Raw genomic sequence first — 19712 nt, forward strand, 5'->3', positions numbered from 1 at the left:
GGCGCGAGAGCGCATCTCGGCTCTTAGATCACACCCACTCGGGTGTGCGTGTGAGTGAGTGCGCGGGTGTCTGCGCGCGTGTGTGTACGTGTGGGGAGGTGTGCGCCAAGGGGGTGGGGTGAGGGGCAGCGAGGAGGGCTCTAGGTGAAGCAGGAGCAGAGGGAGGTCGCCTGCTCCGGCCTCTCCCCCAGGGGCCGCCGTGGCTCGCTCGCGCTCCGGCTGCACCTCCCGGTGCGCGCCGCGGCGGCGCCACAGGCCCCTGGACCCTTCGACCAGCGCCCTCCGGCCGCCCGTCCCGCACGGCCCGCAGCTGGGACCGGCGATGGCGCGGGACTGACGGCCGCCTCCCTTGCCCGGACCCTCTGCCCCGCCCGGAGGCACGCGGGGGCCCCGGCACCGCCCCGACCTGCATGAGGGGCGGGCGCGCCGGCGCCCGGAGCGAGCGGCCCTCGGCGCCCCAGAGGCGGTCCCCAGCCGCGCCGGAGGACGAGGAGGAGGAGCAGCGGAGCGGGCCGGGCTCTCCGCCTGCCGCGGCCCGGGAGCACGGGCTCCCCGGAGGGAGCTCGGGGAGTCCCAGCCCCGGAGGAGGGACCCGGAAGCAGAAGCGGAGCCGCGAGTCGAGCCGAGCCGCTGCCCCCGCTGCCCGCCGGCGCCGGGTGGGGGTCCCGGCGGCTGGATGGGCAGCGGCGGCGCGGGCCGCGGGCGGCGATGGGCGAGGAGCAGAGCACGGTGAGCGGCGGCGGGCCACAAGAGGTGCGGGCCCCCGCTGGCGGCGCCACAGGCCACCCCGAGCCCCCGAGGCCGCGGGGGGACAGCGCCGGGGAGTCCGGGCCGCACGCCGCCTCCGCGGAGCCGAGCGGCGGTGGCTGCGGAAGCGACTCGGGCTGCGCGGACACGAGCGCCCCGGAGCTCGAGAGCAGCCGGTGGGGCCCGGACGGGAGGAGGAGCCGAGCGCCGGGGCAGCCCGCGGGACTGACACTTACCGGGCCCCTCAACCCCCAGACTTTGCAACGGCAGCTGGAAGAGGAGGAGGAAGCTGGGGACCGAAACCAGGGAGGGGATGAACAGCGGGACGCGCCCCCAGGCGAGGAGCGGGAGCCCAGGACCCGCGTCGGGGCCGCGGACGGACTGGTCCTGGACGTGCTGGGTCAGCGGCGCCCAATCCCCGGCAAGAGACAAGTTTTTTGCTCCGTGTTCTGCGTGGAGAATGACCTGCCCGAGGCCCCCACCGCGGAGCAGCTCTCGCCGCCCGCGTCTTCACCTCGGGCTCCGCCGGTGACGAACGCTCCCAGCACCCCCTCCTCTTTCCCCAGCCCCCGGCTGTCCCTCCCCACAGACCCTCTGACCCCCGACGGCGGCAGCATCGAGCTGGAGTTCTACCTGGCGCCCGAGCCGTTCTCCGTGCCCAGCCTCTTGGGAGCTCCACCCTACTCTGACCTGGGTGGGGTAGGGGATCCCTACGTGCCCCTCATGGTGCTGATGTGCCGGGTGTGCCTGGAAGACAAACCCATCAAGCCCTTGCCCTGCTGCAAGAAGGCCGTGTGTGAGGAGTGCCTCAAAGTCTACCTGAGCTCCCAGGTAACTTTCCCCTTTCTGTCCCTTCTTCTGTCCCCCTGGTTCAGCGTTTCAAATGCCTGCTCCCAGCTCACAGAAGAGGTGATGGGACAGCCTTATCAAGAACCACTGTTAGACAGCTTCTCACATCTCATAGTTGTTTGTCGTTGTAATATTATTTGTGTTGACCTCACTGTCTCACTTAACTGGAATTTACTCTGCATGAGCTTCGGGCTTCGGTGGAGGGAACCGGCTTACAATGTATTGTCCTCTGCTTCTTTCTTTGACTAAACTGCAAGCAAGAGCTCCCTCAAAAAGGAGGGCAATGAGAGTGCCTCGTGGGCCTGGTCTTCCAGAAACTAACAAATAGTGGGCACCAAATACTGTAAATACCTATCGAGTGGGTGAAGAGAAGGGTTGGAATTAATATTTCAGGTCCTCGAGGACTGAATTTTTAGTTTTGCTCTATTTATATATTCCAGAAAAGTTTTATTTATGTTTTCGTTCATTCGCTTATTTATTCATTCATTTATTCACTCCTTGGCCCTTGCCCACTTAGCAGTTTTCTTATTCTGCTGTAAAGCTGAAGTGCTTCTCCTCACTGAAGTTTTATGCCAGCACAGTACTTTATTTCTTTAAGAGGGAACAAAACAGAGCAAAACAAAGCAAAGCAAGGCTAAGAGGTTTAACAAAAAAAGCCCTGGTGGAACTTTCTTCCTCAGCTCCCTATTGGAAAGCTTGTTTTTTTTTCTTGGAAAGCTTAAGAGTGCAACAGAGCAGCTTTCCTTCACTGATGGTGAATGAGTTCTTCCAGCAGTGTGCAGTCTGTTTTGTTTCTGTCAGTGTTGTGCACAATCTGGAATGCCCTTTGATCCCCTGTTTGACTGTCGTAGGCCTAGTCGTCTTTCAAAACCCTGGCTGTTCAGATGCCAGCTTTTTTCCGTGAAGTCTTACCTCACCCTTCAGGCCACTGCTTCTATACTTTAAAAGTACTCCTGTGTGTCTTGGATGCACAGAAGTTGTTCCTTATATATGTGTTTGTTTTGCCAGACAGTGTGGTTGGGGTTTGATAGTTTTCTGTCGAGTCCCTTTCCCGTTAAGAGTGTTTAATAACATTGGCTCAAGTGAACGGAACAGGATGCCACACGGTGCAGTTCTTCTGTGTTTGGTGGGTAATCCGTGCTGGTGTCTAGACCGAAAGTGTGTGCTCTGCCCAACCAGAAATGCAAAGGGAAACTTGGACAGAATGGAATGTTACACAAACACTAACTTGGCCAAGATGGTTGAGATTATCCAAACGCCTGTAAGAGACTGGTGTCTCTTTTATGGTTTATCCACAAACAGATACTTAAAACAGGAGGAATGTCTGCTCTCATTGTGGTAGTTTCTATGACATCATCGGCAAACAGATATTGGTGCCATCCGTGTGCAGATCCCTGTGGTGGGATTCATACATTCCCAAAATATGGGCCCTGCTCCCAGGAAGTGACTGGGAGAACAGATGTGTACACAGGAACAATACAAGGTAGCGTATAATGAGATGTAAACAAGTCGCAATCCTTAAAGGCTGGATACAAATTCAGTGGGTTTAGAAGTTCAAGGGAGGTAGTCCTATGGGTTGGGGTATTCTGCGTTGCAGTTTGATTTCCTGAATTAAGGTAGACCCTTTCCCCAAAGCAGATTAAGTTAATTTTAGGAAGTCAATATTTTGATCTCTAATGGAGAAGAGAAGGAATGGGGAATGGAAGGGTGGCAGGGTGCATGCAGTGTCGTATCATACAGAACCACTAAAAACTTCCTCAGAACTGGATGTGAAGCTTGTCTGTAGTAATTGTGACTCTGTGAATGTACCACAGTATTGGACAGAACTTTCAGTGAAGAAAAAACATACTTTATTTAAAATAATAAATAAGAAAATTATGAGTCAGGCAGGCCAGGCATACTTCTACCTCAGGGCTCTTGTATTTGTTGTTCCTGGTGCCTGAAATATCCCCCTAGAGACCTTTCCTTTTGCTTGCTCACTCCTCCCCCTTCTCTCTTTCAGATCTCTATGCAAATGTCATCCAAATGGCCTTCACTGGCCACTCCTTTTAAAGTGTAGCCTCACTCCACACTCTGATCTCCTGTTCTGCTTTTTATTTTCTTCATAGTGTTAACCCACTCAGTTATACTTAAAAAAATTTATCTCCCCGGAGAGGAATTTTCACAGGATTTGTTCACTGCTGTATCTTTAGCACCCAGAATGCTGTTGGATATAGAACATAGAACATAGAGCATAGATGCTCAATTAGTAGTTATTGAATTTAGGAAGAGCTGAGGGACCGAGAGGATGTGATTATCCCAAGTAAGGTAACCATGGCCAAAAAGTGCTATTCTGCTTGGGCACTAAATTCTACTCTGAGCTTCTTAGGTTTAAGACAAAAGACAAAGTCTTACAGCAGACAGAAAGAATAGGTCAGCTGAGTTTACTATTAAACTTAGAATTAAAGATTTTTTTAGACAAACTTTTAGTTTAAATGAAAATGGCTTTTTTTTTTTTCCAGTTAGTTGAATAATGTAGGCCTGTGGTTGTAATATTTCTGGTCTACGTTAATTCAAAAGGTGTGTGTTTCCATGTCACTTAACCTCTCTTCTGCCTTAATTTCCTCATCAGTGAAATAGAGTTGCAGGCCATGATCTCCAATGACATACCAGCTCTAAAGCAAAACAAAATCAAACTACAGAGTTGTTTTGTTGCCTTCCTGAGTCAGTTCAAAAGGGCACAGTGAGTGCTTGCTTTCTCAATTTATAAGATTTCTTGGGTTTGACAGACTAAAATCTATGAAGCCTGAACTTGCAGGGCTCTTAAGACCTTTTAAGATAAAATGACATATTTGAAAGAAGTTATTAGTGACATTTTCCACCATTTTTTGAATTCGTGTCAAATATCACATTATTTAACATTAAAGAAAATAAAGGAGAGCCTCTATTAGGCATTTTATATAAACATTAAAAATTCATACTAAATGGGAGTTGGGATATGGCCTGGTTAAATTAACGTTCTTCTAAAAGGAGATGCTGAGTTCTTTGAAGGAAGGTACAAGCTTGGAAGGTAAGAACACAGATTTTCAGATGATGTCTTATTTCCTTGAGCCACCATGGGCTCAATATGTAACAAAGGCCGATGAGTGTATGTGGGCATTATTTCAGTACTGAAAAAGTAGATTAAGCCGTGACTTAAATACTTACATACTGTGCTTTAGAAATATTAGCCTTATTTTTCAAAACATAATTTTTCTCCCACCATCACCATGATGGCCTGCAGGAAACCCCCTTAATGGAATGACTTTACTGTGCAGTAATGCACCATCCACTTTTCACTTGCCATGGTGAAGGGCTAAACGGCTAAATTATAATCTTTGGCACTACATAGGTGTTGACTCAGAAGCTCGAGAGCACCATGACCTAGTGGAAGCTACATTAGTTTATATTGCCTGGGTACATAAATTGTCAATATATACATTTTAGAAGTATTTCCCCGTGACCTCTGGCGAAAGCACAGAGTCCCAGGGACGTCTGCAGTCTCCTGCAGGTCACTGAGCTCTTGTAAATGTTGACCTTCTCAGCTGGTTTGGCCTCTGCCTCATCTTCTTAAGAGGAAAGATTGTTGCCTCTTTGTCTCAGAGAATGATATTGTGCTTATTTCAGAAATCCTCCATTGATATCTTTCCCTTGTGATTTGGGTTATAGACCGGAAAATCTGCTATAATATGAAGTATTAATATTTAGCTCTTTAGATAAAGGAGAGAATTGGGCATCCTAAGGACTGTCTCAAGGTACCAGCTGTCGTGGCTTTCATCACTCAGCTTCAAAGGGCTCCCAATTGGCAGATGTATTTGAGTTGGAATGTATACACCTGTCAAATGAGTATTAATAGAGACAAGCAACACATTTCTTTTACAGATTGTGAACAAAACAGCTGCTAGATGGTGATGTCTTCAAATGGCAGTCTACTATAGTCACCCTAGAATCAGTGACCTAAGGGTGACATCTTATGTATCCTATTATTAAACTCTGAGTCATGCAGACCTTTACGGGTACAAGTGTAACCTACTTTTTTCCCTTTAAATCTTAAATCAGCCTGTATATTTTTAGAAAGTAACGTGCTCAAGATGGAGTTTGAATGCAGCCACCTTCACACAGGTGAATTTACAGATCCTGTCACACCAGGTGTGATTTTGATAGTCCTGAACATAAGAAGAATAATGAGACTGAAATCTGTTAAATCATTCTACACATTTGAAAAGTGAGGGTTAAGGCCTGTGTCAGCCTAGGCTTTTGTGCACAGAATTTGCGTGTGTGTGCTCACAGGTAAATTTGAAGGGTGCGGTAACATTCGCTTTCACACCTCTCTAACTCAAGCCCTCATTTCTCTCTTCTGTCTCTTTAATAATGTCTCTCATAAGACATTTCTCATTTCTCTTTTTAGTCTATCATTTCTCTTTAATAGTCTCTTTTTTTCTCTTACCTCTCAAAATCTGACTTTAACTGGCTGCCTTCTGCAGAGGAATCTCCTATAAGGGCTGTGCTGCACACCAGCGGGACCTCGTCTGTGAGCCGCCTGGCTTTTTCCCTTCCCGCCTCTTCCAGCCGTCTGCAGATGGGGCTTCGAGGAGGAACGCGCCATTGTACTCCATGGCCTAAGATCTCAAATGACATGACAGATAGTACTACTTACCCAAGGCGTCAACTGAAACCTTTAGAGTGGGGATATTTTTTTTTCCTTCCTAGAGAAGAGCTCAGCTTTTATACAGGAAGGCTCTTCCTTACTCTTGATGTGAGAGAGAGAAAAAGAAGAGCATTAGGACTTAAGCTCCCAGCTTCTTATTACGAGTCTGTCGTGGGCGCTGCCGACAGACCCCTGAGTGGTAATCTCTTATAATTAATGTATTCATGTATTAGTGTACCCTTTATGCATATAACAAACATCTCCTGGGTACCAGTAGGCCAAGAACCATGAGATACTCTATAAATGCATTAAATTCCCTTAAGGAGCTATCTTAAAGCCTTCTAAATAATGCTCAGTGTTTTTTCTCAGCTTTATTTGGTGGTAAGCTTTTAAGTTGCCAAACAACTGTGGGTCCCTTTTTCTCTTCTTAACTTTTTGGGGAGGATTTTATTCAACCAATTTGGGAATACCAGCTTACCATTTAGTAAACACATTATAATTCCTCCTATTATGTTGAATCCAGAGTAATAAATTCATCCATTATTTATTTCTTAATATACATATTTTTCAGAGCTCTAAGTGTTGGAAATAGAATATTGTTAAATAGCTTGCTCCTTCCAAAATATATGTTACCTTTACTTAAAAGAAAACATAATTTTCCTAAGTTTGTTTTGGAACATTCATGACATTATGGCAAATCTTTAAGTTTATAATATTTAAAAAGTTCATTTATTTTGTTCAAATTCACTTTGTCAGATGATTTTCATATGATAAACTAAATGAACCTTCCTAAATCAAATTATTAAATTTTATTTATTTATTACAATTATTGATTTTAATTTAATAAAATTATTTAATTTAATTTAAAATTTAAGTGTCTACAGGAAAATAATTCCTGAAGTATGTCATTCTCTTTCCACTTTATCAGTACTATTTGCCTCATCAATTTTGGGATAATCACCCTTGGCATTTTTAAGTTTCCACAAATAATAAGAACAACCATTTATTGAACATCTATATTTTAAACACTTTATACATATTTTATTATTTAATTTTAATTCACTTATATATTAAATACTATATACCAAGCACTGTTGTAGGTTTTGGGGATTCACAGAACTAAAACAGAAAGTCCCTGGCTTCATGGACTTTATATACTAGGCTACGGGGAGATAGAGAATAAAATAAATAAATAACTTAGTATATTAAGAGATAAGGGCTATGGAGAAAGAGACAATAGGAGGGTGAAAATAAATAGTGGGGAGAAGGTTGTTCTTCATATATTTACAATGGGGGGGTAGTTGTCAGGGAGGGTTTTACAAGGTGACCTTTGAGTAGAGATCTTTATGATGGCAGTAAGGGAACAAATCATGAGGATATTTGAGGAACCAGTATAAAGTTCCAGAGACCAGCACATGCTTGGGGGTGGTCCAAGAATGGGAAAAGGATCCATGTGGCTGAAGCATAGGGAATGAGATGGGGAGTGATAAGAAGAAAACAGCAGAAGTGGGAAAGCTGGTCAGAGAAGGCTTTAGGACCATAGAGAATTTGAGATTCCTTTGAGTGAGATAAGGCACTGTAAGAAGATTTTTGAGCTAACAAGATATAATTCAACCTTTAAAAGAGATTTACTGGGGCATCTGGGTGGCTCAGTGGGTTAAGCCTCTGCCTTCGGCTCAGGTCATGATCCCAGGGTCCTGGGATCGAGCCCCACGTCGGGCTCTCTGCTCAGCAGAGAGCCTGCTTCCTCCTCTCTCTTTCTCTGCCTGCTTCTCTGCCTACTTGTGATTTCTATCAAATAAATTAAAAAAAAATCTTAAAAAAAAAAAAAAAGATTTACTATGACTCTTATAGGGAATATACTATAGGAGTCAAGAATGGAAGTTAAAAAGCCAGAATACTATGGCAGTAATACAACATTCAGAGTAGGGTGATAGAGGTGACTATGGCTTGAGCTAGTTGAATTTTGAATATATTGTGAAAATAGAGCTGACAGAATTTGCTGATGATTGAGTGTGGAATAAGAGAAAAGGAGCCAAAGATGACTCAGGTTTTGAGCCAAATCAATTAGAAGAATGGGGTTGCCATTTAATACGATGAGGAATACTGTAGGAGGACTAGATTTAGGGAGAATCAGGAGTTCCTGCGAAGTTTGAAAAGCTGTTTAGACATTCATGTAGGGGTGTTGAGTAGGCATTTGGCGTCTGGCATTCAGAAGAGAGATCTGAACAAAAGATACACAGTTGAACACTTGGGGCACGTAGATGATATTTAAAGCCATGAGACTAGATGAGTTCACCTGGGGAATGATAGTAGCTAAAGAAGGAGGGCTAAGTCTGGGTACAAGACTAATATGGAACCCCAGACATGTGAAGGAACCAGGAAGGAATCTAAAAGGAAGTGGGCCAGTTAGGCAAGAAGAGAACCAAGGTAGAGTGGTTACCCAGAAGCAAACCAATATGGTATTTTAAAAAGGAAGGAGTAATCATCTTTGTCTAATGCTTCTGGTAATTTCAGCAGGATGAGGGTTGAAGTTGACCATTGATTTCCCCAACAAGGAGGTTATTTGCAACCATGAACAGTACTGTTTTCGTTGGTACTGGTGGGGTTGGCTTTTTGATTAGAGTGGGTATGAGAAAATAGGAATAGCTCCATTTCTATGGTGTAGATAGTGGAATGCTATACAGTCAAACTCAAGGTTGGAGAGATTGAATAACTTAAATCACATATCTGAGAAGTGGTGGAAGTGGGATTTAAATTCAGGTCCATTTGGCTCTGAAACCCACGACTTTTTTACATTGTTTACATTTATTTTATTTGTAACCTAAATACATTTATTTTATTTTTCCTTTATATTTATATCTGTATTGTGCAAAATCACAAGGCTTCTAGTCCAAAAAGGAGAAGAAACTTAATTACATGTTTTGAGGAAGTAGAGGACTCTTGCCCAGGTCCAGAGGTGGATTGCTACCAAGCCCAGCCTCATATTCGTGTAAGAAAATCAAGAGAAATTGAGTTAAGAAAAGCTATAATTTGACTTACTGTCAAGTTTTTGTTTGTTTGTTTGTTTCTTTAAAAATTTATTGATTTGACAGAGAGGGAGAGAGGGAGAGAGAGCACAAGCAGGGGGAGCAGCAGAGGGAGAGAGGGAAGCAGGCTCCCTGCTCAGCAGGGAACCCCATGCAGGACTCCATCCCAGGACCCTGAGATCATGACCTGAGCCGAAGGCAGAGGCTTAACCCACTGAGCCACCCAGGTGCCCCTTACTGTCAAGTTTTAATGGCAACATACTCACCTGTTTTCTTCCTAACACCCTGGTCATTCCTTTTGTTTCCATTTGACCTTTCTCTTGTATTACCATCTTTTAACACTGGTGTCTGCCTTGTCCTATCCTATCCCTTCTCATTCACTCTTCATTAACACCTCTGTGCTCTAGACTTTCAAATCTTTTTCGCTAGCCCGGATCACTCGGATCACTCGTCTCCCCATTAGCATCATATCGCCACTTCTCTCCTGCATGGTTCCACTTGCATGTCCCACCCACAGCCACCTTAAACTTCTCAAAACTACATCTCCCTTTTCTCATCTTCCTTCCTTCACCCCCGAAGCCCTGTTCCTCCTTTGGGATTCCTCTTTGCCAGCAGTTGTACCCGGGGCAGAAACTTGGGAGTCATCCTTGAGTTCTTCCTCTCTGATACCTCTCACACTTAATTAATCATCAAGTCCTCGCAATTTTACATTCTAACAATAATTTTATCCTTTTTCCTACTTTTTTCCATTTCTCCTGACATTTCCCTGATGAGGCCTCCACCTCTTCTGTTCTGGATTCCAGAAGTAGCTTCTCGCTTGGTTCCAGTGCTCCAATCTTGACTGTTTCTGATCCGTTTCCCACTGTATAGGCAAAGAGGTTTTTTTATTAGCTGCTCTATTGGTCTTGACATTCCCCTTGTTAGCCTTTCAGTGTCTGCCTCTTGCTTTTGGAATAGAATCTAGACAGAGTCTCCAGGTACCTGAGTGAGCAAACTCTTGCTTACCACTGCCCCCTATGCCTACACCCATGTAAAACTTCTTTTTGTTCCTTAAACTCTCGGTGACTCTCTTAATCATGAACTTTACCTTTACTGACATGAGATTCTGTCTTAGGGGGGTCTGCTTTTTTTCCTTGTTCCCCCAGTTCATTCACGCTTACTGATTCTTCTAGTCTCAGCTTAGACATCTCTTCCTTTGGGAATTCTTCCAGACTCCTTATATCTGGATTAAGCATTCTTTCAGTATTTCATAACCTTCTGTACTTATGGTAAGATTCTTACTTCACTGTATTTAAATTGCCGATTTCCTGCTCTGTGTTCCATTAGGCTGTAAAGCTTGGTGTATGCAGAGACAGTCTTTTTTCTGATTAGTTTCTTAGCTCTTGGCATGATGGAGGCATGAAATGAATATCTGTGGAGTGGACTTATTTATTTACTACATAAATAATTAATACACTGGAGGCTGGTGTTGTCAAATATGAAATATTGCAATGGATAGCTAAAATGATATTTTAAAATGAGAGTCTTGATGTTTCATTCTCTTGGATAAAACCTGGAAGCCCTTCCTTCCCACTGATCTTTACATCTTCTCTGTAAAGATCCCAGTTCATAACACTGCTGCTGAGTTTTGGGCTCCGCTCTGCTCCCTAGTGCCTTCTCCCTTCCGGCTCTCTTTTCCCCTTCCCTCGGTGAGTGAGTTTCTCCTTGTCCTTCAGAGCTCAGCCTTCCTTAAGTCTTCAGACTGAATCAGTTTGCCCTTAATGTTTTTATAGTCCTTTCCCCTCTGCTGCCATTGTATTTTTATAGAAAACCCTTTTGTAATTGTATGTGTAGTAAGTGATGATTTGATGTTTGGTTAATTTTCGGCCCCCAACGCCCTATTCTTTAAGCTGTGTTTACAACTAGCACTTAGCACATAGCCCAGGAGAGAGTAGGTGCTCAATAAATATTTGCTAAAAAGCTGAGTGAATGATTGGAAGTAAATGATAGTATGTGTAGGTTGGTGGAAAAATAGGGTACATACTTGAACCTGAGTTTTTGGTATCTTGTTCCATGGTGTATTTAAACTTGGGGTGTAATGGAATGCTGTGGCCTGAGTCTATCCTGGCATCCCATCCAGCAGAGAGGCACTTCCTGAACTATAAAAACTATTCTGGTTCCTGTGTCCCCTGTGTAACAGATTCCTCCAGAACCTAGGGACTGAAGACAACCATTTTATTTTGACCATGACCTATCATGAGAAATTTGGGAAGGGCTGAGCTGGTCAGTTCACACTTGGGGTTTCTCATGTGGTCAGATGTCAGCTCACTCACGTGGCTGCCTGCTGAACCTGGCCGTAGTCAGAGAGCTCAGCTGGGGCTGTCAAGAAGAGCGGCGACACACCGCCTTGCCAGCGTGCTCGAGTCGGGGCAGCAGCTGCTGACACGGAGGCTGGCATCCCCTGGAGCCAGCGTCTCAAGGCAGCCAGGTGTAAGCTGCATGATCTTTCCTGTGCTAACTCTGGACGTCACTCAGTGTCACTCGGCAAAGCAGTCACAGGCCTGCCTAGATTCAAGGGGAAAGAATTTAGACCCAAGCTTTTTTTGTGCAAGTGTCAAAGAATTTGGGGCCACATTTTTAAACCATCACACTGCTTCAGACGAAAATCAAACAGGTTATTAATTTAGGTAGTAAATCTTTTAAACCTGAATTTTATTTTTTTAAAAATTTAATGTCTTATCATTCGTTTCATTAAATATTTCCAACTCATGTCATTAATTTGATTAATATGTCATGGTGTTGTGTTTTCATGCTTTATTCTTGAATAATTTAATAATAAAGCTTTATGTAGTTTTAAGCAAAACTTGTGTAGAAGCCAGTCTCCTTTAAAATTAAATATTTTAGGGGCGCCTGGATGGCTCAGTGGGTTAAAGCCTCTCCCTTTGGCTCAGGTCATGATCCCAGGGTCCGCAGATCAAGCTGTCTGCTCAGAGGGGAGCCTGCTCCCCGCCCCCCAATCCCCCGGTCCACTCCCTGCCTCTCTGCCTATTTGTGATCTCTGTCTGTCAAATAAATAAATAAAATATTTTTAAAAAAATAATAAAATTAAATATTTTAGGTAATTCCATTGTAATGGAGCTATCTCATGGTAGGATCAGCTTCTAGTTATTCTGATTATTAACCCCAGTTAAAATTATTCTGTATAATATGACTTCCCATCCATTATATCAAAATTTTGGCTTCAGCAGTGGTTAAATTAGTATTTGAAAAAGTTAAGTGTAAAAACAATTGATGTAACATATTGTTTTGTAATCAGGCTCTTCCTATACAAATAAATATTATTTCTAATGACACTTTAGAATTGACCACCCTAGTTCATCTTTTTTTTTTTTTTTAAGAATTTATTTATGTATTTGACACAGAGAGAGAGCACAAGGAGGGGGAGAGACAGAGGAAGAGGGAGAAGCAGCCTCCCCGCTGAGCTGACGGTGGGGCTCAATTTCAGGACCCCAGTATCATGACCTGAGCTGAAGGCAGACGCTTAACCAGCTGAGCCACCCGGATGGCCCCCTAATTAATCTTTGTTAAATTGTCCCGCTGTTGGATATTTATTGTTTGTGATATTCTAGTTTGATTAGATAATTTTATTATTTGGTTAATGATTTCTAAATTTCCAGTAGCATATATATTTTCTCAGAAATCTCTTCTGGATTGAGGATCTGCATACCCTGAAACAGAGGGGTTAGATAGCTTTTGTGATGGGCCTCCCTCCTCCCCTCCCCCAGCTCAGGTAACTAAATTCTGGGTTTATTCATTCATGTGAATGACTAATCCCTTTTTAAATCTTCCTAAGCTATTTGCCTCAATAATATTCTCTACTGTAAGATTCAGAGGCTAATTATAGGCTACCTAGCAAATTACTTCCCTTTTTGTGGTGTTGATTCTTGCCTTATTTCCTCACATGATTATGGACCATACTCTGTGTTCTTGAAGCTCATTAGCTCTGAGTTGTTTGTAGCAAGTTAAATCACTGCAGCCTTTTCTTCTGGTTGCTTAACAATTTAAAACAGCAGGTAAAATAAAACACTTGCTCATAATATTTCACCAGCATTTTGTTTCCTTTGACAATAGCATTTTTTTCTTCGGATGTTCCCTGTTTGGTTAATTAGTTCATGTCTAAGTTGAGCTGTCGGATTAAATCAGAAGTGATTTTGATATGGCCTGATCTTAGTGCACCTCTTTTATGTAAACATCTGACCTTGGCAAGGAAAGTGAATTTCTTCATATAGTTTTGTACAGGGTAGGTTTGGTTTTGTTTTTTAAAATTTTCCAGCCAGAGATGCCCAGGGTGGGAAATGATAGGTGCAATCCCAAGAGTTCTCATTTAATCCTGCTTTTAACTAGTTTTACCCTTAACTTAAGTGTTTATTTTCTTATGTTATCATTTTTCCTCCTCGTGGTTGTTAAAGATGCACTTTGAAAAGAACAGGCTTCTAAGAATAAAAATACTCTGTGTCCAGTGTGTGGGTCCTTTATGCTAAAATTGCATGTGTGTGTGTGAAGGTCTCAAGGTTGTTTCTTGATGTATCATTAGAGGATTATTTGCTGATCTTGATTTGTAAAAATCTAAGTATAGTCATTTACAGGTAAATTCTTGTGTTTCAGGTATAGTTTGAATCAACCAAAATAGATATCCCTTGGGTTTACTTTTTTAGTTGTTAGTTTTTAATGCCACCTTAAGAGTCACTGAGGCTTCACCCTTAAGATGAAGGGAGAGCTTTGGGGCACCTGGGTGGCTCAGTCAGTTAAGCATCTGCCTTCAGCTCAGGTCATGATCCCAGGGTGCTGGGATCGATCTGCATTGGGCTCCCTGCTTAGTGGGGTGACTGCTCCTCCTTCTCCTCCTCCTCCTCCTTGTTCCTGCTCTCTCTCTCGCTACCTCTGTGTCTCTCTCTCTCGAATAAGTAAATAAAATGTTAAAAAAAAAAAAAAGATAGAGCTTAGAAGGAATGCTGGGAAAGAAAACACTTGAAAGAATAATAGTTTATCTTCTTTTTTTTCAGATTTCAGGATTTTTGAAAAATATTATTTGTTCAGATATGTTTTTTTTTCTTTAAAGAGTGTATCTACAATATCTACAAAACTTGGAAACAATTTTTTATCCTGGTTAAAAATCATCCAAATGAATTGTGTCAGATATTTTAACCTATTTGTTTAGAAATCTATCATTTTCTGATTAGTTGTAAGAATAATTAATTGATATTACAGAAGATATAAATCTATTAGCTGAATTTCAACACCATTTTTTGTGTAATTGATAGATGAGGCACAAAAATTAGTATAATGCTTTCGTAAGTATAGGCCGCTGCACTTTTTTGCATCTCTTTACTGGTGTGGAGATGTTTTCTCAGTTCTGACAGTCTTTAAGACAGTGTATCAAAACAAATTAAACACAGACTTTAGAGCAACAATATCACCAAATGCTGAATGAAGATTTTTAAAAGTAAGGAATCTAGTCCTAACATATTCCTTTCACAATTATTAATATTTTTAATTGTTGATAGTAAGATGTTTTATATCATTAACTAAAAAAAGCAAACTGAAGATACTAAAAAAATTCATTTGGAACTTTTGGATTATGTTGTTCAAATACCCTTTTGGCTTGTTATAATCTAAATGGATTGGACAGAGCCCTGTTGGTTTGCTCAGGGTGCTAATGAGGCCAAGACCAAGCAGACAGCCTACTCACAGGCTGGCTAATGCTGTGCTGATCTGTGCCATAAACTACCTTAGCTTTGCACAGTCGTGTCATGAATTGACTGCTTCTGAACATAAGACTGGTGGAAACAAGATGGAAGAATTACTATTTATGTCATTACCACCTCTGGAAAAACAAATTAAAGCACATGTTCCAATAGATAATCAGTGAGTTACAGAGATGTTTACATTGAGAAGTCTCTTCCACTGGCCAAGACTATAAAGATCTGTTCTTTAGTATTCAGTTGGGTTTAAGGGAATCAAAGGGAAGGAGGAAGCTGGAGTACTCTTACTCTACGAAAAATATTTATAGAATATCTGCTTAGCGCTATGCTAAGCACTATGAGAAGTGACAGTGTATCCCCGTAAGTAGTCTGTGATCTGTTCTTTGTGGCAAGTTTAGAAATTTAGTAGGTGAAAAATAAGCTCTCTAGGCAAAGATTAAGGAATGTTTATGACTAAATCGTGTGATGCTGATTGTTGACTTAAGTGGTTCTAGGAAGAGAAAGCTGTGTTTATGGGAATACAGAAAGTTTGACTTGGCTGTTGTTTAAAAAATAGTTTCTGAGGCATAGGGAGAGGAGAAGGAGGTTAGGGGTAGGGCATCTCTCCAAGTAAGGTGGAGTGAGCAAGCACGCGTATACACTCAGAAGAAGCCTATAGAAATAAAGAGGGTGTGCAAGGCACCACGACTAGAGAGAGAGGCCCGGATGGGTAGAATGGCAAAGAAGGTGGAGAAATGAGAGCTGAATGATGAGCAGAGTCGGCAGCACAAAGACCTCAGCCTAGAGCTGAGCGCCATAGACAGATGGTCCCAGCATCCTCCTCTTTCAAGAACAGGGAGCCAAGGGGAGCCTGGTTAGAAATGGCTCACAGAGGTGGAGGCCGACTAGATCATGTAGAGTTCTGTTGCCCTGCTCTGGAATTAGTGTGTTATTCCAAGTATGATGGTAAGTCACTGGACCATTTGGTAGAACTGCAAAGTGACAATTAATGTTTTAAAATATTCTGGCTTCTATGTGGAGAACGAGTTGTGTTTGAGGGGTAGGATGGCAAGAAGAGCAGTAGGGAGGTGGATGGGAGGCAAATGCAGTAGTCCAGAGCAGGGATGACAGTGGTTTGAACAAGTGTGCCAACATTGGAGATGGTTCTGTCTCCTGTCCTACCACTTTTCAGGGTTGCTCTCACAAGGTTTGGGAGTGTATTGCCTTTGGCACAACGAAATGTCATGCCTGTCCTTGCAGCCTTTCTATTCAGAAGCCCCAAGATGTACAACTCCATGCATCAGCTACAGTCTTTATGTTTCAAGCAGCATTAACCTCTGTGCAACTTGATTCCTTCTCACATTTTACCTGTCTTGGATGGATTTGTTTGTGTGTTTGGTTGGTTGGTCTTAATTGTTTGGTTCCGAAGACACCATGTAAAAAGTCACCCATCGAAGAATATGAAAATGTCTCTTGAACAGGTGTCCATAGTTGTTATTTTACTGATTGTTAGAATCAATTTATCAAGGAAATTGAGTTGTCCTCTGCTAATTTTTTGCACTTTACCCTTCTTAGTCTTTCCTCAGTTTGTTTGCTTTCATCATTATTTAAAACAAATAACAACTCATGACTCCACTTCCCCTCAGATCATAGAGACCTTACTGGTCAACCTTCAATTCTAAGAAGTTATTAGAATTCTGTGGTAATTCTACTTAAGTCTTGTCCTTACTTTTTATAAATTGTTTTTGAATGACTGTCATGTGCTTCCTCAGTCAATTCCTATCTTTTTATGCAGGCTCATTTCTTCTAATTCTTGTTTTCGTAACAGTGTTCTCTTTTGGTGTCAGTTCCACTTCCTCTACCTTTAATGGGAAAGGGCCAGGGTCAGGGCTTACCCATGCAATGCCTGTTTTATTTTGATTGTGGCTGTCCTTTTCCTTGTTTTTAGTAAGAGTACACTGAGAAAGCAATGACTTAAACAAAGATTTACTTTGTTGATTTTATGCTGAGTAACTGAGTTCCCCTCTGCCTATACTTTCGTTTGTTTATTTCAGAGCATCCCGAAGTGTTTACTATAATGACACTCTACTATTGATTGTAAAACCAGAAATATTTCAGTTGAAGTAAGAAGATGTCGATGTGATTTTATTTAATAATATGAGAAAACCTCAAGTATTTATCTTTAAAATAGATTCGATTTCTTTCGTGTACAGGTTGCCTGGATTTTAGAAGAATATAAACCCTATACATTTGTATCATGATGACAGGTTTTTCATTTGTCTTTCCATTAACTCTTACCACTGGATAAAAGTAATTTACGAGGTAGTAGTCTTCACTAAATTTAAAATATTTTCAAATCAATAGGGTAAATAGTCATAGTAGGTGGTGTGTAGGAGTACTTTAATGTTTATAAAACAATTTGAGAAAAAGTAAAGTAATTTAAAGATTAGACTTTATATTTTATGTTTAGAATATTCAGTAAGTTTATAATGCTTTATTTCAATTCTTTGAAAAGAATTTAACTATTTACCCCCTGTATTAATCTTCAAGAATCAAATCACTTCAAAGTGAATTCAGTATTTTTCTTCCATAACTAGAAAAGGGATTTGGTTTTGGAATCTCAACACTTTAACATTTTTTTTTTCTCAGAAGTACTCATTTTATTGAAAAATAGAAACTAGTTCATAAGGTAATACAAAATATTTTTCAATGTTTGTTTTACTTTATTGACATTTTAATATTTTCTATTACAAAAATGTGGTTAATCCCCATTTTATGGAAAAAAATCCCATAGTCTAAACCCCATCCTCAACCATCCAAAAAAGTATTCCTGCATTGCATTTTGTATAAATAACACATTTATGTAATAATGTATAGCCATTATCATCTTGTAGACTATTTATCTATAATAATGTATTTATATATGATGCTATGGTAGGTCCTACCTGAAAACAAACAATTGTCTTATGTATCTACACTTTAAAACCTTTAAAAATTTTCTATATGATATACAAACACTTGTTTCCCAAGTTACCTTGGATACATCATTGATATATTTATATAGGAAAAAAAGTTATAAATTGATACCATTATAGCATGTGAAAGTAATTTACTCAGTTTACTCGGTTTCTGATAAGAATGGAAATGGGTTTGCATTACTCAGTTGTTATCTTTGAATAAGACTGAAGAACTGTGAAGGGAAGTCATTCATCTTTCCTTGGCTAGCAGGTTGCTGTCTGTGAGAAAAGGGAAGAAGTAGATATAACTGTCACACAGGTCTACTTTTTTAGAGTACTTTGTTTTAAAGGAATAAAAAAAAGTGCTTTCTGTACATTTCCTGTTCACCACTTGAGCCTGCTTGTTCCTCCCAAATAGGAGTTCTTTACTTGGTAATCTTACCAATTTATAGATTGTCTTCAGAATGGTTATATGCCCTAAATCTTATACAAAATCCTTTCTGTTGTGAGTAGCTCCATAACAGTTGTTGAGTTTCTATGCCATTACCCAAAAAAAGGTTTAGAGTCAGTAACTTTGAAAGGTTTTTATGTCTTGGGAGTTACAGTCTGTCCAACTCTGGTGGTTATTTGCTTTTCACGATAATCAAAGTATTGGGCTAGAGCTCTGAACAGTCACATCCATTTATTATGGAGAGGAAAGTGCAAAAGTTAGAAGACAGAGTTAGCAAGTGAAATATGGCCGGGACAAATGTAAATTTAGAGCGTGGGCAATAGTTTAGTGGATTTACATCCTATACTCTCAGTACTGGAAAGGACCTTGGAGGTCATCTAATTCGAGGTAGACATCAGTGTATCCCAGCTACCTTCTTTCCAATCACACATTTACCTGAACAGAGATGACCAGTAAGAAATACTAATAGTGGTCGTTCTTGTTCATCTTCCATGATAACCTTTACTTTTGTAAGGAGGGAGGTGCATAATAGTGATCTTTTGTTCCTAGTAAAATTAATTAATTATTTTCCTCCAGTGCCTTGTGGACATTTTTCAAATGCAATGCTTACTTCCTGGACCAGTAAAAAGAGGCTTGGAGTTAGAAGTTTTGAGTTTCAGTTTTTGCCATATAGTAACCATATAACTCTTGGAAAAGAGATTTAATGGGTTGGTGTATGGGAAAGCTTGCACATTGCGCAAGGTGTTTATATTATGAAGCTGGTATGAGTTTCATAAAAGCAGACTTGCAGAATACAAAAACAAGAAAAACGATACTGGAGTTCCTTTTCCCTCATTAATACTAATTTTTAAAATCCTAAGTAAAATGCTAGCAAATAAAATTCAGCAGATGCATTTTTAAAAAACCACTCTTCCATCACAATCAAGGAGAATTTATCTTAGGAAGACTGATATGCTTTATTTAACATCAACAAATCTATTTCATATTATTTATCATATTACTAGTTTGAAGGAGAGAAATCATAATAACTTTTATAGAAGAAAAAATGACATTTATTCAAATAAAAAAACATGTTTATTAGGCTTTTATGAATACATCATAAACTCATACTAAATATCAGACTTATTGGTGAAATCTTAGAAGCAGAAAAAGATAAAAATTCTTGCTATCACTGTTACTGTTTAGCTTTATTGTGGATACCCTAGCCAATGCAATAGAAGAAAGACAGACATACAATTTGGAAAGGAAGAGAATAAGTAGTCTTTATTTATTTTTTTAATAGTCTTTAGTTTT

General features: G+C 41.1%; 1 protein-coding gene across 1 annotated transcript in view; it reads left to right on the forward strand.

The window, feature by feature from the left end:
* The first annotated feature begins 598 nt into the window (after positions 1-598).
* Positions 599-19712, forward strand: part of RNF217 (ring finger protein 217) — a 138573-nt gene continuing 119459 nt past the window's right edge. Inside the window, exon 1 of the mRNA XM_032862444.1 lies at positions 599-1578. Coding sequence (XP_032718335.1) covers positions 709-1578 — 870 coding nt within the window. The 5' untranslated portion in view covers positions 599-708. The remainder of the gene's footprint in view (positions 1579-19712) is intronic.

The sequence above is a fragment of the Lontra canadensis genome, unplaced genomic scaffold (genome assembly GCF_010015895.1).
Source record: "Lontra canadensis isolate GAN:19392208 unplaced genomic scaffold, GSC_riverotter_1.0 scaffold23, whole genome shotgun sequence".
Lineage (NCBI taxonomy): Eukaryota > Metazoa > Chordata > Mammalia > Carnivora > Mustelidae > Lontra > Lontra canadensis.